Source organism: Kalmanozyma brasiliensis, assembly GCF_000497045.1.
Source record: "Kalmanozyma brasiliensis GHG001 unplaced genomic scaffold PSEUBRA_SCAF2, whole genome shotgun sequence".
Taxonomy (NCBI): Eukaryota; Fungi; Basidiomycota; class Ustilaginomycetes; order Ustilaginales; genus Kalmanozyma; species Kalmanozyma brasiliensis.
In genome coordinates this window covers 729,909-757,415 of record NW_015961959.1, presented here as the reverse complement: position 1 = coordinate 757,415, position 27,507 = coordinate 729,909, and the positions used below count along the sequence as shown (strand labels likewise).

Below are 27,507 nucleotides of genomic sequence, written 5' to 3'. Positions count from 1 at the left end.
AAAGAACTGCAGCACCTAGGATTCCCGCGTGGTCCCCCACCGCAGTACTGACTAGGCGATACCTTGCTTAACTTCGCAGATCGGACGGGATGCGGTGCTTTCAAGGTTCTGTGGCCGCAGATGTTAGGACAAGGGTGCAGACTGTATACATTCCACAGCAATAAAGATGCTCTAGCACCTTTTGGCTGTATACAAGCCTCTATCTGCAACACCCTTCCGACGGAAGACTCTCTCAAAGGTCGCAGCCGGCAAGTATCCGCATTCCGAAGAATTCAGCCTCGCTACCGTGGTACCGAATCGGCTCGAAGCCTTGCAGATCCGAAGCGACTGCAAGCGAAGGAATAGACCTCGAGTCAGGCCCTAGCCGACCTTCGAGGATGGATCGTCGTTGATGGAAGGGCACCAAAAATCGCACGGTGACGGTCCAGGCACGACTTCATTGTGTGAGCGTCTGCATGCCTCCTGCATCACGCGTGAAAAGGACGTGCGCTGGTGCACTCACGCCAGGAACCGTGCCAAGCGGAGGCTCAAAACGGTAGAATGGCATCTTGTTCCATTGTGTCGAAGCTGTCTGAAAGCTGTCCAGCGGCCTGTTCGTGTCTTGTTTTCGCTTTCGCTGTGGCTTTTGATTACGCCCGCACTCATCTCAAAGTCACGCAGAACCTGTGACGAGCGAGACAAAGCCAGACAAGCGAAATTGACTGAATGCGATCTGGGCCATTGTCGACGGCAAAGCGATGGAGTTCCGGCTCACATCCCGTCCCTTTGAGGTTCCGACTTGAATGACCGACGATCATTCCGATTGCTATTTGTGTCGGTCTTGGTCTCGACGAGTGGTTGTGGGAGTGACCGGCAGCGGAGTTGCGTCTTCAGGCTCCACTAGCGCGGTCGAGGTCAGGGGGTCAGGTGGGGTGAGCCATGTCACTTTCTTTTTCTGCCGGTGTTGCGAAGGGCAGCGTTGCTCTCTGTCCAAGTGCCCGCCGAAGCTGGTCAAGCGACAAAGAAGTTTCAGGCTCAGACAACAAGCAAATATGGGATTCTATAGCGCAGGTGCGCAACGACTGCAAGTCGTGTGTCCTGTCGAACACGGCTAAAATGAGGTCGGTGCGCCACGCGCTACGCGGTAAGCGAGCCCGTCCCGTGCCTGTCAGAGCGACTTCCCCATATCTTGCGGTCCCGTTGCATCATGTCGCCCTACAGGCATAGATCGTGGCTTGTGTGGCCAGCGCCCTTTCTAGACGCACAGGCCATGCCACTCGACTCGGTCTATACGGCGAAGCGGTAGGACGGGCGAGCAAGCTGCATAGCCAAGCGCGGCACCGTTCCTGCGCAGGCCTCTTGAACTTCGACCTGCTGCATGCCTAGGCGCTTCCGTAGTATATAATGATGAGCATTCCTGAGTCCTGAGCCAGGCCTGCCTCCTTCGATCGACCCCTAACCTTCCCTTCATCACCCGTTCGTCAACAAAAAATCATGAAGGTCTTCGCATCGTTGCTCTTGGTCGTGCTGGTTGCCTTCGCTGCCGTTCAGGCTAGCGTCCAGCCCACGCCCGCTCCTCATGTCGAGAAGAGGCAGTGTAAGTAGATGACGACCGTCTTTGATCCTAATGGCACGATGCTGACGTCCTCTCATGCCTTTCTCTCTAACCTCCCTCAGCCTTTAACCCCTACGACATCTCGCAGTACACGAACCCCGCTGCCATCTCGTCGCTCTCGGCTTTCATTACCTCGCAGTTTGGATCGCTGAGCGGCGTTTCTCTGCCTCCTGAGCAGTCGTCGGCCCTCGCTTCGCAGGAGAGCATGGCCTACTCGTACCTTTCGCTTGCCTCGTCGATCGTTTTCAACGGCGGCGCTAGCAACTCGGCCTTCAGCTCGGTCGCGAGCTCGCTCACCAACACGGCCTCGATCAGCAGCGCTGCCTCGAGCTTCTCTAGCAGCCTCTCATCGGCTGCTTCATCGGCTGCTTCGTCGCGAACCAGCTCCGGCGCTTCCAACGCCGCTCTGGGTGGTTCGGTTCAGATCCCTGGCTTCGCCGTCGGCATGGCGGCCTGCACATTCGTCGCCGCTTTCGCCGGGGCTTTCATGCTCTGATCAGGCTCACCCTTAGCCAGCATACGACTGCTCTTTCTCTGCCCTCGTCTACGTCCTCCTCATCTCCCTTCGCCCCTGTCATGATGCTTTGTAAACCGGGTACGTTTGAACCTGAATTTTACGCAACGCCACGGCAGATGCCTTGTCTTTGTGAAGTAGTCTTCTACATGCCTGCCGTCCCAGATGGGACCTGCTGATCCAAAGCAACGTATCGATCGCGTTGATGTGAACCGGAATGTGTAACGATTGTCAGGGCAGTGCTGCGTGAGGATTGTCATGAGCATGGCAGCTGTACGTGCCTCGGATATCGGAAGTGTCGGACGCTTCTGCGCTGCCCCGCTGCTGCGAGAAAAAAGTGATTTCAAAGCCTCCACTTCATCGTTGAAGATCTTCTCAAACGTCTTGGATGAGCGTTCCTTCTCATCAACCTCTTCGAACAAGTACCTTCACGGTGGCAGGAAGCCTCAGCACGATGAGCACATCGGCAGTCTCAGCCCTACGTCGAAGCTCTTTGGCGGCTTCAAGTCGCTTGCAGACACGCGCTGTCAGAAGCGCTTCTAAAGCTGTAGCGTCTGCCTCGCGGCAATGTTCCAACTCTTCGAGGATAGCAGAAGTTTCGAGAATCCCAGGCACTCCCTTGAGGACAGCCGCAGCTTTCTCTGTAGGAGACATCCGTAGCTTCGCCTCCAGCTCGTCCCGCGCTAACGGCTCAGGTCGCACCACAGTCAAGGATCCAGAACCTCAAACTGGTCTTTACTACCATCCGACGCAGATCAGCTACTCCCGAGGCGAGAAGGAGCCGGCCACTACTGTCGAAGGATGGGCCATCTCCTTCCTTCCCGAACCGTCCACATCCGAAGACGCTGTGATCGCCTTTGTGCTGCCCACCGATACGTCGTCATCACAAGACGCCGATCCCGCCGACTTTGTGCGTGCCAATCCGGACAGGATACGCATCAACCCGGCCGGCTGGAAGATCATGCACGACGTGCTCAAGAACGAAGTCGTTCCGAACGACGATCTGCTGAAATTCGAGGCTTCGACGAGGGAGAGCGGCTGGGCGCACCTCACCGATCTCCGACACCCGCTCATGCCAGGCAGAATCGCAACGCCAGAAAACATCATCGCGTCGGTCGCATTCACGGAAGGAGAGCTCAACGTGGAGAGCTACGAGGAGAACAAGTCGTATCGGCTGGTGACGGGTTACGAAGGCCCGATCCAGATGGCCGATAGCTGGATCGAGAAGCTAAGGAGAAAGTTCGAGTCGCTTTGACGTGAACGTCAAGGGTGGACACTTGGCCACGTGGAGCATATTGTCAACCTTCCTGTCGATGCTGCCTGCAGGTTGCAAGCCTGTTAGCCTGGAAAGCAGGGCGTTCACCTTAACCCCTGCCTGAAGCTCGCGTTCATTCACCTTGCTGTTGAAAGCGTTTCCGCGGAACAGAGTTGATCACATGCACACACCGGCCCGGGAAGACTGCGTCTATCTCCATGGAGGATGTCTGTCTGATCAGTGTAGTAGAGAAGAGGTGACCACGCAATCTTGGCGATACGCTTCTTCTGGTTCTGGTTGAAGGTCAGGGGTCTCTGGCGACCTGAAGCGTCAAATTGTGATCAGTGTGACGGCAAACCGCTCCTCAAGTCATGTTTCGATCGAAGAGAGGCTGCGAAGAAGGCGGGGCGGTAACCTTAAACTGGCTTGCAGCTGGGTGTACGGAGAACGTGCTTTTTATCATAAACCCCGCATTTTCGACGGCAGCTATGCTGGCCAATCATGCCACCCTCATTGGCTCGAGAGACTCTCCTAAGCTAATTGAGCGGCAGAGATATGCTTTCATCGCGCCCTCACGTTGTGCGCCTAGGTGAGAACGCTCAAATTGCTCACCTGGCATATCGCACGCTCATGGCCTGGGCGACTAAGTGGTGGTGCCCATCGGCTAAAATTCTCAGCGGAGAGAAAGCGCGTTTCGCGGGCACCACCTCGCCTGTCACTCGGTCTCACTGTCACTCTTCTGTGTTGATGCACCTGCCGAGCATTCGGGACGCTGACTCCGCCCTGTGCTTTTAGCTGCACACATGACCCTGTCGGGAGACGAGCTCGCAAAAGAAATGCATCCCTTCGACGTCGTCACATCGGCGCTCCTTGATCATGGCTCAGTCATGGCTAAAACTGTGATATAACGGCCACGCTCAACTCAACTTGGCCCGAGCCCATGCATTTTGGTCACTCGCCCTCGGACCTCTCTTGCTATCGCACGTCCATCAATGGCCTAAGCCTTGCCTTCCCTTTCCTGCTGTCAACGTCGACAACAAGCACCGTCAGCGACATCGTCGCTTCGATCTGTGACCGGAAGGCACACACGCCCAAGCCGCTCAAAGCGGAGCCACTCCTTTGGCACTCAATCACAAAGTTCATAGCGATCGTCTCATCCCACTTCCAACTCAAGCATGCCGGCTTTCTCCTCTTTCAGCGCCGCCAGCTCGGCAGCCAAGCACATTGAGCTGCGCTCGGACAACGCATATGTGCAGCAACTTGTCGACGCCGTCAATGCCATACTCGACCGTACCGGGCTGGCTCTGCCGCTGCTCGCACTCACGCTGCTCTTCCTCACCATCAAATATCACAACCGCACGCTCTTCTCCAAGCCACCGCGGAAAGAGCTCTACTACCCACCTGCGCGCCCTCTCATCGGACACACGCTGTCTGCCATGAAGAACACCAATGCCATTCTCGACTGGTTCCTCGAGAATGCACGCAAGCATCCCATCGGGTTTTCAGTCTCGGTCGCAGGCACCGGCGCTGGTCAGATGCACATCGTTCATCGCCCCGAGTACATCGAGTACGTACAGAAGACCAACTTTGACAACTTTGAAAAGGGTGTCGAGTTCAAAAAGCGCTTCGCCGACTTGCTCGGCCAAAACGGCATCTTCAATTCGGACGGCCATGTCTGGAAGGCGCAGCGAAAGATGGCCTCGCACATCTTCTCCGTCTATCAATTCCGCACCTGGGTGCAGACGGTGGTCCACCGCGAGCTTGACAGCGTCGTCGGCATTCTCGACGGTCTGACACAGGGCAAGTCGCGTAACGACCCTGCCACCTTGTTGCTGCCGGACCTCTTCTTCCGCTACACACTCTCCTCTTTCGGCAAGATGGCGTTTGGCTCCGATATCGACTGTCTTAGTTCCGACCCGGACTGCCTTCATCACGAGGTCGAGTTCTCGAGCGCTTTTGACTTTGTCCAGATGGTCATCGACAAGCGCTTCCGCACGCCCATGTGGCAGCTTGTCGACCGCTTCTCGTCCGAAGGCAAGAAGAATGCAAAGATGGTCAAGAAGATCAACGACTTTTCACGCACCATCATCGACGAGCGTCTTCGCGAGAGGGAGGCCGGCATTCAGAAGGAGAAGAAGACCTCGGACGGCAAAGAGGGCAAGGACCTGCTCGACCTGTTCATGGACGTCACCACCGACCGCGACGATCTCATCTCGGTGGTGCTCAACTTTATCATTGCCGGTCGCGACACCACAGCCCAAGGTCTCTCGTGGCTCTTCTACGAGCTGATGAAGCAGCCGCAGTATGTTGAAGAGATCCGCAAAGAGGTGCGCAGTGTGCTCGCCGAGACAGACGGCAGCATCCGCAAGCTCGACTACGACGCTGCCAAGGATCTCGTCTTTACGCAGGCCTGCTTCAACGAAGCCATCCGTCTGCACCCGCCGGTGCCCAAGAATGGCAAGCGCGCCATCAAGGACGACGTGATTGTGCCCCAGGGTCCCACTGCTGCTGGTTTGCCGCCCATCAAGATCTATGCCGGCGAACTGCTTTCGTGGTCCGACTGGGTCATTGCGCGCAACCCCGACGTGTGGGGTCCCGACTGCTGCGAATTCAACCCGTACCGCTTCATCGAGACCACCAAGGAGGTGGACGGCACCGAGACCCGCAGTCTCAAGAACTACGGCCAGTGGAAGTTCCACGTCTTTAACGGCGGTCCTCGTCTCTGCCTGGGAATGACGTTGGCCAACTACGAGGCTCTGAGCATGGTCGCTGCCGTGATCGACAGGTACGATTTCGGATGGGGTACCAAGGCGCAGGGTCAGACGGCGGATTGGCCGTTGCAATATCTGCCCTCGGTGACGCACCCTTCGCAGATGTATACCGCCACTGTTGTTCGTCGTGAGCAGTCGTCGTAGGAGTCGAAGCGCCGTGTATTTCTCTACTTGTTTCGAATTCATTGTGATACTATGCCCAAGCAGTGTGGCCTCGTGTCGGGAAGGATAGTGCTTGAAGGCGCGGGCGAGAAGGGCGGCTCGCTGTTGCACGTGAGCAACTCTTCGGACTTCCAGAGATGCCTTTTCAGTGTGGGGGAGAACCAAGCCTGAAGGCACCACCCTGGCCTCGGGCATCATCGGTGCCAAAAGTCACCGAAATTTCATTTATCGCGAGGGAAAACACGGCTTTGCAGTAAAACGAGGCAGATTGGCCGGGGTTGCGCCGAGTACAGCGGGCAGTGAGGAGAATCACCCCGCACTTTCGATGAGGTTGACCGGTCGACCCGTGGACCCGGGTGGGTTGTTGTCGAGCTACCAACACGGCAGCTGTCGACCATCAACGACCAGCCTGACGGTCAGGTATAAGAACGCGCGCGACGATTCACTTCCGGCTCGAGGTCGACCTCCGGGCCATCTGCTACTAGAACACGTCAACATTCGCACACCACCTTCATCCTCATCGTCGAGCTTGCACGGTTGACGAGCAGCCTCTCGCTAATTTCACCACAGTCGGGTCTCTCAGCAATCACCTGACTCGTTCATACCGCCTTGACCGTCACCATGCTGCGCACCGCCCTGCGCATCGCGCCACGAGCGCCGCTCATCCCGCCGGTCGCACGCAGAACCCTCGTCGCTTCCACTCGCGCCCTTCGACCATCGCTCGACACCGTCAATCCTTCTTCCACCGCTCCACCTCCTCCGATCGCCAAAAAGTCAGGCAAGGAGGAAGGCACCATCGCTTCCGTGTTCGCCTCTCTCTCGGGCGGAACCCTGGAAGATGCCCTCCCCGACCGCTTCGCCTCGCTCAAGCAGTCGCTCATCACGTCACCCGCGCACGCCGAGCATCTGCAACGCACCTGGCGATCCGTCCTCTCCTCGCTCTCCTCCCGCGTCGCCGAAACCAAGCGTCTCGGTGGGGCGTGCATCCCCACGGTCGACTTTCCCACTGGAAAAGTTGGCAAGCTCGACACGTGGACGGACAGCACCACCTTTGACGCCATCAAGCAACGTGGCGTCGCAGTCATCCGCAACGTCATCCCCGAGTCAACCGTGTTGGGCTGGAAAGAAGAGATTCGCACCTACGCCCGGGAGAACCGCGCCAAGGGTTTCCCAGCAGACAACCCACAGGTGTACGAACTCTACTGGACGCCACCCCAGCTCCTCGCCCGATCGCACCCCAACCTTCTCGCTACGTGCAAGCAGTTCCTCCAGCTCTTCCACAATTCTTCGACGGAAACAAGTGTCGAGCGCACCTGCTCGTTGGAACACCCACTGAACTATGTGGATCGACTGCGAATTCGCCAGCCGGGAGACGCGCAGTTTGCGCTAGGCGCGCATATCGATGGTGGCGGCGTGGAGCGGTGGGAGTGTGGGGAGTTCCGCGCGCTCTGGGACAACATTACGCGCGAAGGAGGACAGTGGGAGAGTCACGACCCGTGGTCCCTCGGTGCACGGGGTGAACGTATGACAGCAAGGACGGACATGTACGACGGTCCTGGGCAGTGTGGTGTTTTTCGACCGCTGCAGGGGTGGTTGAGCATGTCCCATACCAGGAGGGGGGAGGGAACGCTGAAAGTGTTGCCGTTCTTGAAGGAGAGCACGGCGTACATTGTGCTGCGTCCGTTCTTCACACCCGTCAAACCGCGGGAGGCCTGCGCGACAGAAGAAGAGTTCTTGGGGGCGGACAACTGGGCGTTTGATGGAGAATCCAGGAAGTTCCCGGGTTGTTCTCTGGGTCACAACATCGAGTTGACCCCCGCGACTCATCCTCACCTCGCACTCGACCACACCATGACCTCCATCCCAGAGGTGAGGCCGGGAGACATGGTGCTGTGGCACTGCGACGCCGTGCACTCTGTCGAGAGCAAACACGCAGGGAAGGGAGACAGCAGCGTGCTGTACATCCCCGCCATCCCGACGACCGTGGTCAACTGGAAGTACGTGCTGGAGCAGAAGAGGTGTTTCGAAGAGGGCAGGCCGCCCCCTGATTTCCCCGGAGGTGAGGGCGAGAGTGCGTTCAGAGGCAGGGGAACGCCGCAGATGGTCGAGGGCCAGATGGCTAGGGCCAGCTTGGGACTGGAAAAGTTGGAGACGAAGGAAGGGATGGGAGAGGGAGAGAAGAAGTTGGTCGCGTGGTGCAACGGGCAGCTCTGATCGATCGGGTCGAAGCTTCGGCTTGTATTCACCGGATCAGTCTGGATATCAGTCACGCAACGGAATCGTAAGACTTTGAGCATAATGACTCTGAACGTGTGTGATGCTCAGAGAGGACTAAGCTCAGTCACACAACGGGATTGCAAGCACAGAAATATGTGTGTAGGAGTCTTCCAATGTCAAAATGCAGCTAAGAGTACATGATTGGTAGGTAGACGGGATACATGCAAGTTCAAATCTAGCGGGTCAAGTCGTGCAAACTGGCATCGTACATGTTGGGCATGTGAGCGCTGAGCATGGTCCTCGAGAAGATCATCTGTCCGAAGACATTCCTCAGTGCCGACTCGTCATCGTTGTTGACGGTGAACAGTCTCTGCCTCTTGTTCGTGCTGATACCTCGACCGATGTCAGCTTCGGTTTCCTCGCTCTTCTCGACGATGTCATCTCCCTCCTTGAGCGCATAGAGCACTTTTCCAGGTGGGAAGAGGTGCGTGTTGTGCATGTTGGCCTCCAACGTCTTTCGCAGGACGAGCATTTCGTGTTCCACTTCGGCGCGCTTCGACTGTTCGAGTCGACCCGACTGGTACTCGAACGCACGCTTCATGAGCGCGTTCATGGTGCGATCGCCATGTGCCGCCTGCTTGTCCTCGTAGCATAGCCAGGCGGAGCAGTTGCGGATGTCCTGGATCGAGCCTAGCGACAGACGACATACCAAGTCGAACGAGTAGGTGTACGAGGTGATGATCGAGCCGACCTTGCGACCGAGGGGCGAGCTGGTGACGCAGGGCACGGCGAAGCAGTATGCGTGCAGGCGGCGACCGGAGGGCAAACCCGACGAAGGGGTGGTGAGACCCGTAGTGGGGTCCGCCCACATCATGGCGAGCACACTTGCGACACCGGCGCCAAGAGAGTGACCCGTGACGTCGATTGAGTAGCCGGGGTTGGCGGCTAGTGCGGAGGAGACGGCTCGGTGGACGGAGCGACCAGGTGCGCCGATCTCGTGCGCAGTAATGTACATGCCTTCGTGACACAAATCACCGTGCGCTTCCTCTCCGACGAAAGACGTTTTGCCGTCCGCTGCGGTGGGTGTTGGGTACTTCGCGTCCAGATTTGCTTTGACTTCAGGGTCGAAAATGAAGGGAACGGATTCACAGGTGAGATCGGCTGCAACATCGCCCACGCAGAGCGTACCTCGGAGCACAAGGATGATCGTCTTGCGCGGATGATCTGTGACGACGTAGAATCGGGGCTTGCTGGGTCGAGCTTTGTCCTTGGACGGCGTGCCATTGGAGACGGTCCTTCGGTCATTTGCGTAGCTCCCTTCTGCAGCAGCGCCACGCTCCAGGCCGGCCGTGTGGTGGAAGAGGTCCTCATCGTGGGTGCCCGAGATGACATCCCAGAGGTTGTACGATGTAGCGTGTCCCTTGCCGTCTCCGTTGACGGCGATGACCTGCTTGTTGGCGTTGGCTCTGGCAGTCTCGGTGGCTGTGATGAGGTCCTCGTCTTCGTCTTCGAGCTCCATTTGCGAGGCGGCTTCGAGGAATTCGGCTTGGTCTCTGCGGATGAACTCTTCCTCGGCGCTGAAGATGGTGCTGCCGGGTGCAGGGGCGGTCTGACTAGATTTGGCTGTGTCGAAGGTGGTCTCGCCGAACAGGCTGTGGTCTCCTGGTGGCATCGAGTTGAGCCAATACAGAGCGATACCACCGTAGACACCGAGAACGAGCTTCGAGTAGCGCTGCAAGTTGTGTACTGCCTCCGCATCCGTGAGGGCTCTGGCGGGCTCGTCCGAACCGGGCAATCGAGAACTGGATCCATCTTTGTGACCGATCTCGGCGCCAATGACATTGCCTGACAGCTCGCCCGTGAAGGTCTGATTTGAGGTGATGCGAACGTCAGACTGACTCTGACCTGCGGAGCTCTGCCCTTGCGAGCCTGCAGTGATGGGACGAAGAGGAGCGCTGGTAGTGTCGACGTGATGCGTCTGCCTCAGTCCCTCGACTTCTGCCTTGAGCTTGTCGGTGTTGATCTCACGAAGACCTTTGAGCATGCGCTGCTCGTAGTAGCTACGCGTGATGATCTGAATGTTGACCCAAGTGGTGAGAGCCTTGGTGAGGGTGATGATCGAGTAGGCTGGGATGCCGCCGGGTGGAAGTGAGTCGTCGTCGGCGTTCCATTCACGCTTGACGAGCTTGGAGAACTCGGCCAAGCTGCGAAGCACCTCGGAGCCGAGAGCCCTTCTGACTCCTTCAACGCCTGAGCCAGCAGCACCAAGACTAGCGCTGGTGACGGCACTGGTCAGATCGATACCGCCAACGGCGACGAGCGAGATGGCGTCGAAGAAAGTGGCGATGCCTGCATGAGCAGCCTTGGCGATCGAAGGGTTGCCAGACGTATCGCCCGGCGCAGAACCTGTGAGAGCGCCATCTGCGAGCAGAGCGGGCACTGCAACGAGGCCTTGGGTGAGGCGCTTGGCGAATTGGAGACCAAAGGTAGTGGCGGTGCGGGCGAAGGAGAAGCCGGCCGAGGAGGCTGCATTGGCTGCGCCAAGTCCCTGAGCAGAGTGACCGAGAACACCCTCCCAGTTAAAGCTTGCACCGCCGTTGTTGGCGACGACGCCCTGACTGGCTACGACACCTGCATCGCCTGGGACAGCTTCGTTGGCGGGCTGGTAGAGGGAGACGGCGTCGTTGTCAGCTGCCTCGGAGTCGGGGATGGAAAGCGCGGCCTCGCTGAGACTCTGCGCTTCCTCGAGCTCTTCTTCGACCTCCTTGGCTTCTTCAGGAGACAAGGGCGTAGGGGACAGCGCCTGAGCGGAGACAGGCGCGGTGGTCGAGATTGGAGGCGGCACGGGAGCTGCGTCGGTAGAAGTGGAATTGGTGTAGCTGGGTGGATCGCCACCTTGCACGAAAGATCCGGGAGGAAGGCCACTCATCTTGATCTCTCGAGAGTAAGATCGAAAGACGAAGGAGATGATGATGGGAGGAGAGGAAGAAGGATGGCCGAATCGACAAACCTCTTGATCAACGAGGAAAGAAGACCCTCTTCCTCCTCCTCCACTACGTCGGTGGATGAGCGTGAATGATCTGCAGGGGCAAAGACCAAACTGAGCCACGCGTTCTGTGTGACTTCCAGCAGCGGGGGGCAGGCACCGACGCACAAGCGCACCATGGAGCCGTCATGCAGGGTCTCATCGAGAGCGGAGAAATTTGTTTTCCGCCGTGCACAAGCTGTTTTTTTTTTGATGCTTTTTTGGGAGGCAGAAGACGCAGCAGAACCACTCTCACGCGCTAAAATCACACCAACACCCCGCGCTGGTGGCAAACAGAGAATGCCGCACGAGGTTCGTTGACAGCAGCACTCTGATGCACTTGTGAAACGGTCTTGTTTGTGACATCTTCATCACACAACTGAGGCGAGGCAGTGTTGACTCTGTGACGGACCCACAAGATGAGTCGGAGCAGAGAGATTCGACGGGATGCTACCACCTTCCAGTGCTAGACAGAACGTGAGTTTGCCGCTCAGCCCATCCGGTCTGCAGAAGGCAACGGCTGCTGCCTCGTCTGATACTGTCGGCCGTCTCCTGATCATACAGACGAAGCGCTGGGAGTTTTGAGTGCTAAGTTAGCTTTTGTGTGCTCGAAGCCAAGCTGCTCCGGATGCTCGGTGCCTGAGGTACAGACAGCATCGAGACCAACAAGCTCAGTCTTGTCGCAAATCGCCGGCCGCAAAAAGTGATACCCGAAGGCTGCGTCGACGTAACAGCTTAAGATATTTTGCGCAGGGGTGCAGTCGGATTCGGCGAATTCGCCGATGCTTGTCATGGCCAAGCCGTGAGACTCAGCTTGCTGTTGTATCACCACTCCCACATGAACTGGCTTCGGCACCACTGTTTCAACCCACAATCAGCAGTGTAGACTCGATGTGAAGCTTCTGAAAAACAAAGCCCAGCTCGGCCACACATCCGAGTCAAGCAAAGTCAGCCTCAGGCGTATGACTTAGGTTGCTGACTCCCGACCACCATATCAGACTCAGCCTCGCCTTCGAGAAGGAAATCTGCCTGCTCGGACGTCGCCTGGAGCCGATGATCAACACTCCTAAGCTTCGGACCAGAGAGCGACTACGCAAGTAGCCGAAAGTAGCTGCTAGCTCGCATAGCCTCCTGTTTGGAAGGGCGCCCAAGTCGCTCGATCGTATAAGGGGCGTCATCTCTTGAATCTAGACCAGCCGGCTTCCACCAACAAACTCATCTATCAAGCTCCGCTCCGAAACGTCAAAGATGACGAGCGATTCCCAGAGCATCCAACGGCGAACAATATCGGCTTCTTCAGCTGCTTCTAGCTCGAGCGCTCCTCAACCCACCTCCTCCCGACGCCATCACTCGCCCGAGGCCAGCAGCGGTGCTTCGAACAAGCTCGCAGGGGCATGCTCCAGCTGCCGTCGCTCCAAGGTCAAGTGCGATCACGATGGCTTGGCTCCTTGCAAGCGCTGCAAGAACGGCGGTTACGAATGTGTTTTCAAGCCAAAGGAGCTCGGTAGCGCCTTTCGTGACGACGAGTGGCGTGCAAAGACCGACGAGACGCTTACCAGGCTCGTCTCAGCCATCGACGCGCTCGTTCAGCAAGAGAACTTGGCCTCCCCATCAAAGCGAAGACGAATGGCAGCCGAAAATTGGGAAGAGGTGACTCCAAGTAGCCAGACGCCTTACGCTGGTCCATCGATCCTGACAGCGTCTCCAATTCGGGGTCCCACTTCTGTCACGAACGGCCGTCCCACTTCCTCGAGCCACGCATGTTCCAGCAGTCCAGCTCAGTTGACGGGATCGCGGAGGCCGGCTCGGCTCGGTCCGCTATCACAGGATACTACGAGATACCCTGTGCCCCACGTTGACAGAAGTGAAAGGCGCGTTTCCGCTGTCGAGGGAAGCCATCATCTCATAGGGCTGGCCACGCCAGCAATCGATCTGGCAAACAACGCGGCAGCCCATGTTGCGCCGGAGCCAAGCACGCGTGACCAAGCGCTACTGAGCATTCATTGCTCGCTGCCATCTCCAATCCGTCCTTTTAGAAGCGACGGTCTGAATCGTCTAGCGCCTCCAAAAGCGCCCCTGCTTGCACGCCCAAGCCAGTATCGCTTCCCAGATCCAAGTCTCGGTAGCAACGATCCACGTCTGGATGCCATACGCTTGGGACTACTGTCCATGCACGAAGCCCGATGTCTCTTGAGTCTCTATGCCAAGACCATCGAGCCATTCGGATTTGGCTTGCCCGACTTTCCTGCGTCTGCCGAGCTGACTCCCGTCATCCTTTCGGCCATCGCATGCGTTGCCTCCCTTCACTCTCCCTCTTCCGACCTTCGTGCCCGTCAGCTGCAGCTGCGAGCCGACATCCTCGACCGCACCCTACCCTACGCCCCGACGACCGCAGAAGACGACTTCAACCCAGAAAGCGGCATCGGCACCGAAGAAGTCGTCGGTGCGTGCATCTGGAGTGCCTACGATGGCTCGGAAGACGCCTGGAAAGTAGCACGTGCTGCTCGATGGTGGAGCGAAAAGTACAGCTACGAGACGGGTCCGCATGCTGGCTTGACGGTCGGAGAGATGGTCGCCATCCTTCCACCTGTTCGACACGTCTCGATCCACGACCGGGTCAGAGTGTGGCTGACCGCCTTTCTTGCCGAATTGCACCAGTGCGAGATTCACGACAAAGTGCCAATCATGCAGGTTGTCGATCCAGCTCAGTATAGTCAGGCTCTGATGGCGGAGAGCAGCTCTGGCTCGATGACCAAGCAGGACGCTGTGCTGGTATTCTATGCTCGAGTGGCGTTCTTGATCGCTCGAGCTAGGCTGGAGTGTCGCAATCCCGAAGAGCTGGTTCAAATGACGCGCGACCTCACTGCCAGCTGGTGCACAACGCGGGCGCTTCTGGCGACGAATCCAGACAGACGAGATACGTACGATCACACGCTGGATCTGCACTACACCCTCGCTAAAGCGCATGTCCTGTCTCGAGCATGCCGAATCTACGAAGAAAGATCGGCAGCCATGACAGCGCAAGACGACGTCGGAATGACGACAGCCGCTTACGTCTCGCGCTCTCAGGCTTGTCAAACCGCATGCCTGGACAGCTTGCAACTCTTGCTCAACCCGAACGCAGGTTTTGTCGGAAGTCTGGCAGCGCTGCCTTCGATCTATCTTTTTTGGATCGCCCGCTGTGCCGTCTTTCTACTGGAGCTGTGCAGGATCGACAGTTTGCATCATCGACTCGGTCTGCTCGTTCAAGGGCAGTCGGACGACATTGTGCACACGGTAGGGAGGTTCATGCAGCAGTATCTGACCGACCTAGCCGCATGCGATACACAGATCACTTTGCCGGGCCAGGGTGACTCGGAGCCCGTGTGCGAGGTGATGAGGCATCCGGCTATGGAGGCTGCTCTGGCTGTCACGGATCTGCTGGCGAGTGTGCAGGCGACTGTGTAGGTAGCGAATACAATTCCGAGGCCACTTTCACTAGACAGTGCAAGGTCGTGACAAGTAAGATGATACCGAGGAATCGCTAAGTGGTATGAGTATGTACAAAGAAGAGAGACGCGTCTAGTGCGATCCGCTGAGGCCGTTGACGAGGGGCACGCCGCTACCGGAAGGGGTCTTCTTGTGGCCGTGCAGACCGTAGAGCTTCTCGATATCCTCCTGGGCGCGCTCAATACCCTTGAAGTAGCGCACGGTGCGGACGCGCAGCTCGCTGGTCGCCTCCTCGTCCGAGACCAGCAGCGAGTTGGGGTGCAGCTGGATGCACGAAACGGTGTTCATGTGGTTGACGCCCTCCTCTACGCACTTTGCCAACGCATGTGCCTTGTGCTGACCAACAATAATCACCAGAATCTCCCTGGCGTCCATGACGGTCTGCACTCCCACCGTCAGCGCCATGCGGGGCACCTTCAACGGGTCGTTGTCGAAGAACCTCGAGTTGTCCAACACGGTATCGTATGCGAGCGTCTTGATCCTGGTCCTGCTAGCCAGCGAGCTGCCTGGTTCGTTAAACGCAATGTGTCCATCACTCCCCACACCCGCCATGAACAGATCGATGCCGCCCACAGCCTGGATCTTGCGCTCGTACTCCTCGCACTCGCCCACCAGATCCTGCGCGTTGCCGTTCAAGATGTGTACGTTCTGCGGCTGAATGTCGATGTGGCTGAAAAAGTTGTTCCACATAAACGAGTGGTACGACTCGGGGTGCGAGGTGGGCAGCGAGACGTACTCGTCCATGTTGAAGGTGATGACGTTCTTGAAGCTGATTCGGCCCTCGCGGTGGATCGCAATCAGCTGCTTGTAGGTCTCGAGCGGCGAGGAACCGGTAGGACAGCCGAGAACAAAGGGCTGGTCGGTGTGCGCAAAGTGCGCATTGATTCGCTTGGCTACGTACTCGGCGACCTGCAGGAGCATAGATAGAGAGTGTGAAGAGGAGAGTTAGGGATCTCGCTCGACGTATACGGAAGAAGTGGGCCAAAATGGTACTTACGTATTTGCCAACGGCAGCCTTGTCATCGCGGATGATGTAGCGCATTTTGAACGATGTCGAGGTGTAGATTTGCGGATGGTGTTCAAGGTAGTCGTGAGAAGCAAGAAGGTAGTCGCAACGAGACCAGTCCCAGCTCTGCCAAACACTATATACATTGGGGTCCAGCTGACCAGGCTCGAACCCTATCGAGTTGGAGTACGGGTCTCGGCGCCACGTTGACCAACAAAATGCCCGCCGGTGTCATCAAGCCACCATGGCCCCACCGGCTTACTGACCGAGCCAGCATGAGCGGACGGGCCACGAGGCAGCAATCAGATCGCAGCGTGGAGCGGGTGACAAAAGCACAGCTGGACAAGCCAGCGATAAAAAGCTCGGTGGGGGTCGGCGGCGATCGGACCGAGCTGAATCAAAGTTGGCCGGTGCGACGCAGGTCCAAAAAGGAACATCCGCCGAAAACAGCGAGAATACAAATTGTGCTATCTGCTGTGCCGTTTTCTGCACCGGGTGCCTGATCCGAAGCCTGAGCCTATTCTCTCGCTTACATCGCTGCCAAGAGGCGGCTTTGCACTGAGCAAAGGGTCATGGGTCGGACGGTCCGACCCTGAGCGTGGGTACCAAAGTGTGATCTTGTCAAAGCGGGACGGCACGCCATCCGAAAGAATTCGCCGTGCCCCGCAAGGTTGGACCGAGAAGCAGCCGAGCACATCGTACCTGGATCGCCTTGCTCCGGCTGGGACCCGCTCAAATGCTAACTGACCTCCATTCGAGAAACTGTGGACTCGAGTACGAAGATGAATGGAGGAAAGGCGACGAATCAAGGCTGGACTCGCAACATGGCGATGATGCGGTCAGCAAGCGGGGCCTTGTTTCTACGGACCACGCTTGCCGGGCGTTGTTGGCTGCAGGACGCGAGTAATTTTCATCTCGGTCGCTCCGGCCGCCGATGCACAAATTTAAATTCAATTTCTGAGTTCCTTGCGTGTCAGGCAGCCAGCCAGGCAGCCAGGCACACTCGCTCAATCGCTCACTCAGTCAGCTAGGCCGGCGACATGCAAGAGCGGAGAAGCCCAATCGAACACGGAGCGGCGTCACTGGAGCAGCAGCAGCCACCCAAGCCCCCAAGCACATACACACGCTCACACTACACACACTTTCTCTCTCTGCCTCCCTCCCCTTCAACCATCTATCGTCACCCACAACGCTCGGCCCTTGGCAGGCCTGATTGTTCGAACACGTCCTCACCCAACCCGTTCGTCGCTTCCGGCGTCGCCTATCGCTGTTGCTTCCATTTCGCCGGCGTGCCTTACCACCGCCTCTCCATCTTGGTGCTCTCGGCTTGCCCTCCTCTGCCTAGATCGGCCCTCGCCCTCCGGACCGCAGTCGACTACTAGGCTGGCGTCTCACCCTGTCGATCCTCTGCACCATATTGCAACGCATCGCTCGGTGCGGTCTTTCGTTCTCCCTACCAACAATCGACCTTTCCCACGCGAACCCCTCAGATCGACGCATCATATCTACCGACCATCACGACCTCGCAGCCTCCGCCCTTGCCCCGCTCTCATGATCTGTTGACGCCTTCGCTTCATATACTACCGATCCTCAATTTAGTCTCGCATACGCATCATCTCTGTTGTCTCTTGCTTCGTCCTTTAGCAGCATCCCAGCATACAACCTTCTGTCATCATCGCCACGCTTGCTCCATCAGCATCTCACACAGCTTCTAGCGACCATGGACGCAGGTCCATCATCATCACCACTGGAGCCAGCGCAGGCTGGCGACGTCGTCCTCTGCGTTGATGCAGGAGGAACAAAAACGCTCGCCGTCGCTGCGTCCGTCGACTCCAAGGAGACCTTCACGGGTCAAGCAGGTTGCGGCAACTGTGCGACGCTCGGCCTCGAAGCAGCCAGCCATGTCATCCTACGAGCCGTCCGCGACGCATTGATATCAGCCGGCTTCGGCACCTTCTTCGACCTCATCGAAGCAGGTCAAGTTGAAGGCATCACCACCCCACCTCTCTCTCTGTCCGACAACGACTCTTCGTCAGCAGACGGCGATCAAGATCCCATTTCTCGGCCACCAAGGCCTTCACCCAGTCAAACGGGTGTTCGTCGACCCCGTGTACGAGCGTTGTGGATCGGATCCGCCGGTCTTTCCTCGTCAGCAGTCATCGGCACTTATCGTCAGCAGCTCTCGTCGCTGCTGCAGGATTACCACCTGATCGACGACTCAACGCCCATCTGGATCACCAACGATGCGGTCCTCCTCTCTGCACCTATGCTTCGCGATGCCTCCACCCAATCGTGTGTCTGCCTCATCGCCGGCACTGGCAGTGCAGGCTTTGCCTTCCAACGCACCACTTCAGCCCGCACCACGGCCGCGGGGGAGAACGAAGACCTACCCGGTCTCACCACCGTCTCCAAAACCGGCGGTTGGGGCTACCTCCTGGGCGACCGCGGCAGTGGTTGGTCAATAGGTCTCTCCACCATCCAGCTCATGCTCACTCGCGAAGAGGAGCGTCAGTTCCACCCCCTGCCCGTCACCGATTTCGAGACGGCCATCATGAAGGCGCTCGATGTGGAGACGCCGATCGAGCTGATCCCCGCCGCGTATCGCGACCGCGTCTGTGCGACGGGAGGCAACTTCTTCCACGCCGAAGACGCACGCAAACGCTGGCTGGCCGAGACGACACGGGTGGTGTTCGAGTATGCGTTTGCCCACCAGGGCAGGTCGGGCGCCGAGTTGGCGGTGCAATTGCTCCAACAGGCCGTGAGGGAGTGCATGGATAGCATTTCGAAACTCTGCTGCCCGGCAGACAGGATCAGGCCCGAAAGTAGTACCCTCGTGCTAGGAGGTGGGCTGTGGAGCAACAGCAAGTTCCTCGATCTGTTGGTCGACATGTGGAAGAAGGAAAGCGGAAGGGAAGCATTTAAGAGGGTGCATGTGACCAAGAGCCCCGCACACGAGGCGGTTGAGTACCTCGCATTGCGCTTCTTGGGCGAGGTCAAGAAGTGATTTTGAGGGAAGAAATGGACTTTTTGTCAAACCGGATGCGCCGTGTGTGTTCGTGTGGCGATGCTTCGTGGTTTGAGGCGGCGGTTGTGCGGTGAGACGCTGTATGGTGTGAACGGGTTGATTTTGGGCTTCGCAGACGGTGCTTCACAAAGGTGATGAAACGAGAAGGCGGCATGCCTTCGAATGGGTTCCCCAGAAGGTGCACAAGCTGAAAAGAACTTCAGGGTGAGACGTTGCGAGGTGTCTATCCACCACGCTTCGCAGATGGAGCATGAGGCCACAGTGGTACGTCGCTGCTGGTAGGCTAAGCTTGCCAAATGATCCTGGGCTCTCCGGAATCTCTCCGGCTCGTTTCTGTCTACTCGGTCTCACCAGCACGGCAAAGGGGGTCGGGAACGGCTTTCCCGCCGGTATGCGCATGCGTACTGACACGGACTGGATGAATGCCGAAACGTTGCGAGATGGAATTGCTTCTAGTATGCTACAGGATCGTTGAACGGGGGCCAGATGCTACGTATCACGCTAAGCGATCGGCCTCACCAGAACATGAAAGTGGGCGAGACTCGGCACGCTCTGCAGACTCGGAGGGTTGGCAAAGAAGGCCACCTCGTTTCTCCTCAGATCCCAGTGATGCGCAATGAACTCGGTGAGATCCCTACACGCCGTTCTTAACGCTCTTTCCAGCTGCTCCGTCTCTATTTGCGACAGTGTTGCGAGTTTGAGTTCGGGTAGATGTGCCGCGTGCTGATCGAGACTGGGGATGGTGAGCCCGGTGGAGGTGAGGGTGCCGCACAGCCCGCGCTTCGCGATGATACTCCAAGCCTGGCTCGCTAGTGGCGAATCAGCGACGAGAGACGAGTGGAGGATCGGTCGGTAGCTCCACACCACCTGATGCGACACGGTCGAGGGCACGCTGTACGGCCAGTCGTTGGTAAGGATCTGACACTCGATGCCCACCTTGAAGGCGCTTCTAAATCGCACCTCGTCCTCACTCGAGGCTATTGAGCCGTGCGAAGCCTTTGAAGAGGATGCGACTTCGAGCAGTTTCGTCGCAGTAAATCGTTCCCTCAGCAGAAAAGACGTGACGCTCCCGTAGGAGGACTTGACACTGTCCATCCAGGCAAAGTATTCTGCCAAATCATCGGGGTGGCGTGAGAGACTCTGGAGGTTGCCGCTGCTAACGATGTCGAGCAGATCGGACCAGGTGAAGAGCGCTTTTCTCTCGGCGCGTGGTGTGGCGGACGAGGAAGAGGTGGATGAAAGGGTTGCGGCTAGATCGCCATCGCGCGTTCCACGGAGAAGGAGCGCTGTGTGTTTCGTGTGTGGCGCGTCCAGGCGCGAGATCGTTGATGATGAGGCCAACATTGCTGCTGGTTCCCTTGTGTGCTGTGGTGGCGATGCTGATAGCGTAGATGGAGAGGATGGAGCTGCGTATGGTGGTACCGACGAGGATCGAAGTGTATGCTGCTGATAGCGTTGGAAGCAGAAGCTCAAAGTCTCACTCATTCGGCGTAGCGCACGTCCAAGCCTGTCACGTTTCACAACCTGCAGCCAAGGGAACGGGGGGGGACAGCTTATCGCAGGCGTCAAATTTTGATGTTACGAAAGGATGGACGGCATCACTCGGCGCCACGCCGGCATCCCAAGCTAACGCATCCACCCTTCTTGGGAGCTGGGCACGTTTCTGGCGTTGCCCGTCATCACAGTTGCGCCTGCGATCGAAAGGGCTGGCATTCAGCAGTCGCCTTCGTCCCCTCCTACTCGCAGGACGAGCTTGAGATCGCGCTCCATTGTATATCCTCCTACAGGCAGCATCCGATGACAGAATCAAGTTGTCCGGGCAAGGTCGCTTTACCAGCCAGGCCGTCAGATAGCAACCCAAAGGCAAAGGTGTCCAATTCCGCGCGGATTTTTTTCCCCTGAGGAGCGGGGAAGGCGCGTCGGTCCGAGCCCACCGATGGCCTGCTCGGCGCGAATCGACCGAGGCCTTGCAAAGTATAGCCGACCACGGTCCCCACCTGTGTAGAGTGGCGCTCACACGTTTCGCTCTTCTCGCCGGACCCTCGAACGCCTCCACCATGCCCAAAGGGACGGCGGGACCGGCTGCTTTTTTGGGTCAAGGACTTCGCACGGCAACCACGGCAACCTGGGAGAAGGTCTTTTGAATAAAACTCATTGCATCTTTGGAACAGACTGAAACGAGACGACGACGACCACTACCACCACCATCCCACAAGAGAGGAAGCCTACGACGATGCCGACCTCAACCACCTCCTCGGCCAGCGAAGGCCTGCTGCGGTTCACCAACTGTCTCGCGCTGCGACCGGACGGCTCGCTTCCATCCGACCCCACCACCTACTCGCTCCACGTCGACCCAGCCGCAGGCAAGATCGTCGATGGTCAATCCGCCTTCTTCTCCTCCTCCCTCGCTTTCACCTCCACCATCGACCTCGGTGGGGACTATCTCGTTCCCGGCTTCATCGATGTTCAGATCAACGGCGGTTACGGCGTCGATTTCTCGGAATACGACGGCGATGCGAAAACCTACCTCGATGCGTTGGATCTGTTTGCGCAGAGAATCCTCGAGACGGGCGTAACGTCCTTTGTACCGACGATCATCACGCAGAATGCAGAACGGTATCGGGAGATCCTGCCGTTGTTGGCGCCAAGAAGCCGGGCAGGGCAGGCGAGCAGTTTAGGGTGGCATTGCGAAGGACCCTTTTTGTCGCCGCATAAGAAGGGCGCACATTGCTCGAGTCTCATTCGGGACGCACCGGAGGGCGTGCGGACGCTGGAGGAGGTGTACGGCGCGGGAGTGGATGGACTGGATATGCCAAACCCGGCAGTGAAGTTGCTCACCCTGGCCCCCGAGGTCGAGGGGATCCTGCCAGCCATTCCCGAGCTGGTCAAGCGCGGGGTGACGGTCTCCATCGGTCACACGGCATCCGGGATCGACACGGCTCAAGCGGCCAACCAGGCAGGAGCACGATTCATCACCCACCTCTTCAACGCCATGGGGTCATTCAACCATCGCGATCCAGGTGTGATCGGTCTGCTCGGCGATAGCGATCTCGATCAACCCCTTCCCGTCGCCAAGTCTACCGCTCCCACTCACACCGACGAGAGCCGAAAGGGAAGACCGTACTACGGTCTCATCGCAGACGGGTTCCATTCGCACCCGTGTTCCGTTCGAATGGCGTACAGCGCCCACCCAAACGGCTGTGTGCTGGTCAGCGACGCAATGCCTTGGATGGACCCCACCAAACCCGACGGCGTCTACCCCTGGCGTGAGGGTCAGAACGTTACAAAGCTCGGTAACAAGGTTACGCTTGAAGGGACAGACACGCTCGCAGGGAGCGTGGTTCCCATCAGCGACTGCGTCACGAATCTGGCCCGGTACGCGAGCGTGCCGTTGCACACCGCGGCACTGTGCGCGAGCGGGAACGCGGCAAAGATGCTCGGGCTGGAGCGGACGAAGGGGTTCTTGAGGGCGGGGGGCGATGCCGATCTCGTCGTGCTGGATCGGGTCACCGGGGAGGTCAAGCAGACCTGGGTGGCCGGGCGGAAGGTCTGGGAGAGGAAGTAGAGCATCGCAATGCAAGGATCACTCTTCGTGATACAGTTTGGATGTGATGCCGTTTGCGAGGCTGCGAGATGAGTGTGTCGATGCGGCAATCAGTGAGCATCGTCGGACCACCGTTCCTCGTTGACAGGACGAGCTGGGTGTTGCATGAGAGGATCGAAGGTCGGCGAGAGCAAGTGGCAAGTGTATGGAAAGGATAGCATCGCATCGAGTGCCAGAGACGGGCGTGTCGACTGACAGGCGGCCAGATGAGCATTCTGATGCGCCTCAACAGTAAGCCCTGCACTTCGGTGAAAAAGGCGCCCAAGACGTGTCTGGCACACTGAAATCGTCTCAACACGCTGCACATAAGCGGAGAACCCTGGTATCAGATCTACATTAAGCCAAGGGAACAACAAAACGAGTGCAAAGATATGAAGCGAGCGTGTATACTATCTGACGCATCTAGGCGAAAACAAGATCATCGTAGCCACCGTACTTGGCTTGAACGAGGTCGTACCAGTAGTTGGTGCGCATCCTCCAGGGACCCGAGGTGGCGGCCTTGGGCAGGTCCTTCTCGGCCTTCTTGACGTAGGTCGAGTTAAGATCCAGCAAAGGACGCTGGGTGAGCTGGTCTCGGTTGGAGGGCTTGGGCACGACCGAGCTCTTGTGGTACTTGTCCATGTGCTTGATCAGACGCACCACGTACTGGGCGGTGCAGTCCGAGCCCAGGGTCCACGAGGCGTTGGTGTAGCCGATCGAGAGGGCGTAGTTGGGCAGGCCCTCGATCATGCTTCCCTTCCAAACGAAGCGCTCGCTGGGGTCGACGGTCTTCTTGTCAACGGTCGTCTTGATGTGACCACCAACCGAGAGCTTGAGACCGGTAGCAGTGACGATGATGTCGCATGGGATGCGCTCGCCGTTCTTGAGGATGATCTCGTTGCTCGTCACCTGGTCGATGTGACCAGTGGCAATGTGCGCCTTGCCCTCGCGCAGCGTCGTGTAGAAGTCACCGTCGGGGCAGATGCACAGACGCTGGTCCCATGGGTTGTAGTTGGGCTTGAAGTGGGGGTCGAGCGGGATATCGCTAGGAAGCTGGCTCTTGGTGAGACGGCCAAGGATTGCCTTGGCGACACCGGGGAAGGTACGGAAGATGTGGAACGAGGCGTAGATGCGCGCGATGTTCTTCTGGCGAATGACAAACGCGGCCATCCTCTTTGGCAAGATGGCGCGGATGACTTTGGCGATGGGGTCGTACTTTTCGAGCGAGAGAATGTAGGTAGGCGAACGCTGGACGAGGGTGATGTCCTTGGTGACGTTGGCCATGGAGGGGATTAGGGTGATGGCAGTGGCACCGGAGCCAATGACGGCTACACGCTTGCCGCGGTAGTCGTCCTCCTTGAGGTCCCAGAACTGCGGGTGGACGACCTTGCCCTTGAAGTTCTTGATACCAGGGATCTCTGCGTGGAGGACCTTGTTGTAGTCGTAGTAGCCGGTGCAGGTGTAGAGGAAGCGGGCGCGGTAGTTCTTCTGCTCGCCATCCTGGTTGACGGTGACGAACCAGCATCGCTCCTCGGTGGACCAGTCAGCTGCCTCGACCTTGGACTTGTATCGGATCCTCTCAGCAATTCCGTTGTCCTCGGCGACCTTCTTGAGGTAGGCGAGGATCTCGGCACCGCCAGCAATGTCGGCACCGGTCCACTCCTTGAAGGCGTAACCGAAAGTGTGAAGGTCCGAGTCGGATCGAATACCGGGGTACTTGAAGAGATCCCAGGTGCCACCGAGCTGCTCTCGGTTCTCGAGAATCAAGTACTTCTTGTCGGGAAGCTCGTCGTGGAGACGGTAGGCGGCGTTGATACCCGAGATACCGGCACCGACGATGAGCACGTCGAGCACATCCGAGTCGTCATAGTTGATGGAGCCCATGTTGATCGATCTAGTGAAGGATGGATGGGGGGACGGAAAGGTGGGGTGGTTGGTGGTGAACAAGGAAGTGGCACGAAGCAAATGATATATGGGGAAGCAGCTGTGATTGGCAAAGCAGAAGCGGGGACACAAAGCGGGGGCGAAAGCGTGAAATGTGACGAACGAGTGCGGCTACGGTGACGGACTTTGGCGTGTGTGCATGTGAGAGAGAGTAGCCGCTGCGTCGCTGTCCATCCATGCACACCGGCTAGCAGCAGGTCGTACAAGCGGGGCCGGCTGAGGAAGCAAACAATCCAATGATGCGTCTTGGCTTGTCGGCTACGGAAGAGCGTCAATCGCACTCGCACTTGGCTGAGCGGTACTTGAAATTTTCCGAAATTGCTGCCGTCACACTGTGGCGTAGCGGGAGAAGATCCTCGTAAGATGTGTGAATGCGGAGAAGCCAATCCGAACCGAAACGCGCGCGCGGAGAGGCACGGTTACCACATCAGCTCAACGCCCGTCCGTAACTGAGTCAACAACTGCTGCTGTCATATGGCCGAGCTTGGGCCTTGTCGTATACCGTCGAAACGGGATCAAAGCTTGTCCCAAGAAGGTCGCTGCAGGATGCTATCTCTCTTGCTCCTGTCAACAACGTCGATAGATGATGGTCACTGCCAAACGGGTCAGCTCTTCAAGCGAGCGCGAGTGACGAAACAAGGTCCCAGCTGCGTGCCTGGTCAAATGGGTGGGAAGATTAGAATTTGGATCTATGTAAATACAATTGCTCTCGACCCACATACAAACAGATGCATGCATTTTGAATTGTGACCAGTTGCCGCCTCGAAATTCGCTCGTGAAACGTCGAAATTTGGGCCGCAGACGCAGGTGGTCGTCGCTCAGGCCTATCAGCGGTAACCCCGCTACCTTTGGTCACCACCAGGCTGCTTGTCACCACCTGTCGTGTTGGCACTGACAACGTCGGCGCACATGTTGGCAAGCTGGACCCTGTTGGCAGTAGAAGGGTCATGTGAGACATGGCATTAGGGTGGTAGCCCAGACAGACGTGATTGCATCTCCATGGAGCCTACTCCTGGTCCTTCCTGCCAGTCGGGTCCTCTGCCTTGACACTCGACAGCCGTGGACCTGTCCAATTGGGCCGGTCAGCAAACGAGCACTCGCTAACATCCCAATCTAGATCCCTCACAAAAGTCGGCTCGTCGTCGGCCACTCTGGTCTGTGTGCTACTATCCGCCTCCTTCGCCTCGTGTAGCTTCTCCCCATTTGCTCGCGCCAATATTGTTCCGCCCAACGTGAGCGGCGCGCCCAACCGTATCGCGTCCCGAATCTCAAAACTGAAGCTTCCTGCGGGCGACACTGCCGTGACATTCGACTCGCGCTGCGTCTTCAAACTGCTGTGACTGAACTTGGACCTCAGCTCCTGCATCTCGACAATGCCGTCGGTTTCGATGCAGATGGTGTCGTCACGTGGCTTGCGCGCACTCAGCCGCAGCGAGCTCGAGCTGGCTTTGGGGCGAATGACGAGTTGCGAACCTTGACGCGTCATCTCGATTCCCGCGCTCGACGGGCGGGTGGGCGAGAGCTTGGAGGTGATCTTGTGACTGTCCGGTGAGGACCATGCGGATGGACACGAGGTCAAGGAGGTGCGCGAGGGATGATGTGGACGACCGCCCCACGTGAGTCGTTTTGGTGTCGTGAGACTGTCCCGTTTGGGCTGGGAGAGGCGAAAGTGGGATGATGTGCCGGAGGCAGGCTCTCGCACCTCGGCGATCGAATCCAGCGAAGGTTGGTGTGATAGTTGAGGTACATGTGGTACCGAGAGGAGGCTGTTCGTAGCTGCCTGGCCGCTGCTCTCCTCGCTGGACGGTGTCGTCTCATCAACTTGGTGGGAAAGCATGGGGGATGCCCCGGCTCGGGATGGTGACACGTAAGGGAATCCATCGCCAAACGGCTTCTGTTCAGGACTTGAGATAGAGTTTGCGGGTTCCTTGTCGCTTGAGCCCAGCCTTTGCCGCTTCCTCTGCCCCTTCAGCCGTGAACCTCGCCAAAAGAAGCTCGAAAAGCCCCGCCTGTATCGCTGGACAAGGCACGCAAGAGCCAAAAGGACAACCGCCGAGACCACGACGCCAGCAATCACCCCAGCCGTGCTATGCGTCGTATCACTGCCGTCAAAGTCAGAAGCGGCGCCGCTGCCGGCCGACCTATCTGTCTGGTTCAAGCCCCTGTACGAGGGCTGAGTCGAAGCTGTGTCGTTATGCGTTGGACCCGTGTCGGAAGGCGAAGGTGCAGGCGCAGGTGTCGCATCCCCATAGTTGATCTGCGGCACGCTCGAAGGCACGGAAGTGGCAGAATCATCGTCGTCCGCAGAAGTAGGGGGAAGTGATGGTACGGCTCCAGAAACGGCTGGAGCAGGTGGCAGGTTGAACGACCGAGGTGGAGGGTCGGCTGCATTCGCCGGCGACGAAGGATCTTCGTCGTATCGCTTCCAGAAGAGTAATCGGCGGTGCGAGGCAGGTGCGGTGTGCATTTGATCGGACTTCTGACAGCGCCTCTGCAAGCGCAGCTGAGGCGGCAAGAGCTTTGCCAGACGCACAGGATCGTATGCACCATGCTGCTTCCGCTCAGTAGCCAGGATCTCTTTGCAAGATGGCCTGGCTGCGTCCTGCATGCCCATCTTGACGTCGATTCCGATCGCAGTCTTCTTGCCTTAATGGTAGGGTGGAGAGGAAGCTCAGGACTCGCAGTCAAGAAACAACGGATGGCGGAACAGCGTGACCAAGAACAAAAAGGACCGAAGCATAGCTTTATGCAGGACGAAGCACACAGCCCCATAGTGAGTGGGTCCAGTCGCAGCTGAAGGATGCAACAGACACTTGTGGCTTTTTGTTGGCCCTCATCTCAAACACAAGTGGGCCCCAACACGGTTGACATCAAAGCAGCAACGCAGCGCTCGAGCTTCCCACCTTTTCCTCGACTTCATAC

The 27,507-nt window shown here is 57.9% G+C and overlaps 12 protein-coding genes across 12 annotated transcripts; 7 read left to right on the top strand and 5 right to left on the bottom strand.

The window, feature by feature from the left end:
- Positions 1–1,473: 1,473 nt before the first annotated feature.
- On the top strand, positions 1,474–2,090 carry PSEUBRA_002781 (uncharacterized protein; the record flags this gene model as incomplete). Its single annotated transcript, XM_016437183.1, has 2 exons — positions 1,474–1,576; positions 1,657–2,090. 2 exons carry the CDS (start codon positions 1,474–1,476, stop codon positions 2,088–2,090), a joined length of 537 nt encoding a protein of 178 aa, XP_016292675.1.
- Positions 2,091–2,562: 472 nt separating this feature from the next.
- On the top strand, positions 2,563–3,363 carry PSEUBRA_002780 (uncharacterized protein; the record flags this gene model as incomplete). The annotated part of the gene is made up of 1 exon (XM_016437188.2): positions 2,563–3,363. One exon carries the CDS (start codon positions 2,563–2,565, stop codon positions 3,361–3,363), a length of 801 nt encoding a protein of 266 aa, XP_016292674.2.
- Positions 3,364–4,538: 1,175 nt separating this feature from the next.
- On the top strand, positions 4,539–6,278 carry PSEUBRA_002779 (Cytochrome P450; the record flags this gene model as incomplete). The annotated part of the gene is made up of 1 exon (XM_016437177.1): positions 4,539–6,278. One exon carries the CDS (start codon positions 4,539–4,541, stop codon positions 6,276–6,278), a length of 1,740 nt encoding a protein of 579 aa, XP_016292673.1.
- A 639-nt stretch (positions 6,279–6,917) lies between these two features.
- On the top strand, positions 6,918–8,510 carry PSEUBRA_002778 (Protein of unknown function DUF1479; the record flags this gene model as incomplete). The annotated part of the gene is made up of 1 exon (XM_016437179.1): positions 6,918–8,510. The coding sequence occupies one exon, from the start codon at positions 6,918–6,920 to the stop codon at positions 8,508–8,510; it is 1,593 nt and encodes a 530-aa protein (XP_016292672.1).
- A 238-nt stretch (positions 8,511–8,748) lies between these two features.
- PSEUBRA_002777 (Lipase, class 3) lies at positions 8,749–11,442 on the bottom strand (the record flags this gene model as incomplete). Its single annotated transcript, XM_016437156.1, has 1 exon — positions 8,749–11,442. The coding sequence occupies one exon, from the start codon at positions 11,440–11,442 to the stop codon at positions 8,749–8,751; it is 2,694 nt and encodes an 897-aa protein (XP_016292671.1).
- Positions 11,443–13,707: 2,265 nt separating this feature from the next.
- PSEUBRA_002776 (uncharacterized protein) lies at positions 13,708–14,985 on the top strand (the record flags this gene model as incomplete). The annotated part of the gene is made up of 1 exon (XM_059464900.1): positions 13,708–14,985. One exon carries the CDS (start codon positions 13,708–13,710, stop codon positions 14,983–14,985), a length of 1,278 nt encoding a protein of 425 aa, XP_059320711.1.
- A 114-nt stretch (positions 14,986–15,099) lies between these two features.
- Positions 15,100–16,069, bottom strand: PSEUBRA_002775 (Glucosamine/galactosamine-6-phosphate isomerase; the record flags this gene model as incomplete). Its single annotated transcript, XM_016437169.1, has 2 exons — positions 15,100–15,936; positions 16,025–16,069. The coding sequence occupies 2 exons, from the start codon at positions 16,067–16,069 to the stop codon at positions 15,100–15,102; spliced, it is 882 nt and encodes a 293-aa protein (XP_016292669.1).
- A 1,684-nt stretch (positions 16,070–17,753) lies between these two features.
- On the top strand, positions 17,754–19,037 carry PSEUBRA_002774 (uncharacterized protein; the record flags this gene model as incomplete). Its single annotated transcript, XM_016437176.1, has 1 exon — positions 17,754–19,037. One exon carries the CDS (start codon positions 17,754–17,756, stop codon positions 19,035–19,037), a length of 1,284 nt encoding a protein of 427 aa, XP_016292668.1.
- Positions 19,038–19,559: 522 nt separating this feature from the next.
- Positions 19,560–20,402, bottom strand: PSEUBRA_002773 (Protein of unknown function DUF3605; the record flags this gene model as incomplete). The annotated part of the gene is made up of 1 exon (XM_016437162.1): positions 19,560–20,402. One exon carries the CDS (start codon positions 20,400–20,402, stop codon positions 19,560–19,562), a length of 843 nt encoding a protein of 280 aa, XP_016292667.1.
- An 889-nt stretch (positions 20,403–21,291) lies between these two features.
- PSEUBRA_002772 (Metal-dependent hydrolase, composite domain protein) lies at positions 21,292–22,623 on the top strand (the record flags this gene model as incomplete). The annotated part of the gene is made up of 1 exon (XM_016437178.1): positions 21,292–22,623. The coding sequence occupies one exon, from the start codon at positions 21,292–21,294 to the stop codon at positions 22,621–22,623; it is 1,332 nt and encodes a 443-aa protein (XP_016292666.1).
- Positions 22,624–23,064: 441 nt separating this feature from the next.
- Positions 23,065–24,525, bottom strand: PSEUBRA_002771 (uncharacterized protein; the record flags this gene model as incomplete). Its single annotated transcript, XM_016437167.1, has 1 exon — positions 23,065–24,525. One exon carries the CDS (start codon positions 24,523–24,525, stop codon positions 23,065–23,067), a length of 1,461 nt encoding a protein of 486 aa, XP_016292665.1.
- Positions 24,526–25,591: 1,066 nt separating this feature from the next.
- PSEUBRA_002770 (uncharacterized protein) lies at positions 25,592–27,052 on the bottom strand (the record flags this gene model as incomplete). The annotated part of the gene is made up of 1 exon (XM_059464898.1): positions 25,592–27,052. One exon carries the CDS (start codon positions 27,050–27,052, stop codon positions 25,592–25,594), a length of 1,461 nt encoding a protein of 486 aa, XP_059321308.1.
- Between the last annotated feature and the right edge of the window lie 455 nt (positions 27,053–27,507).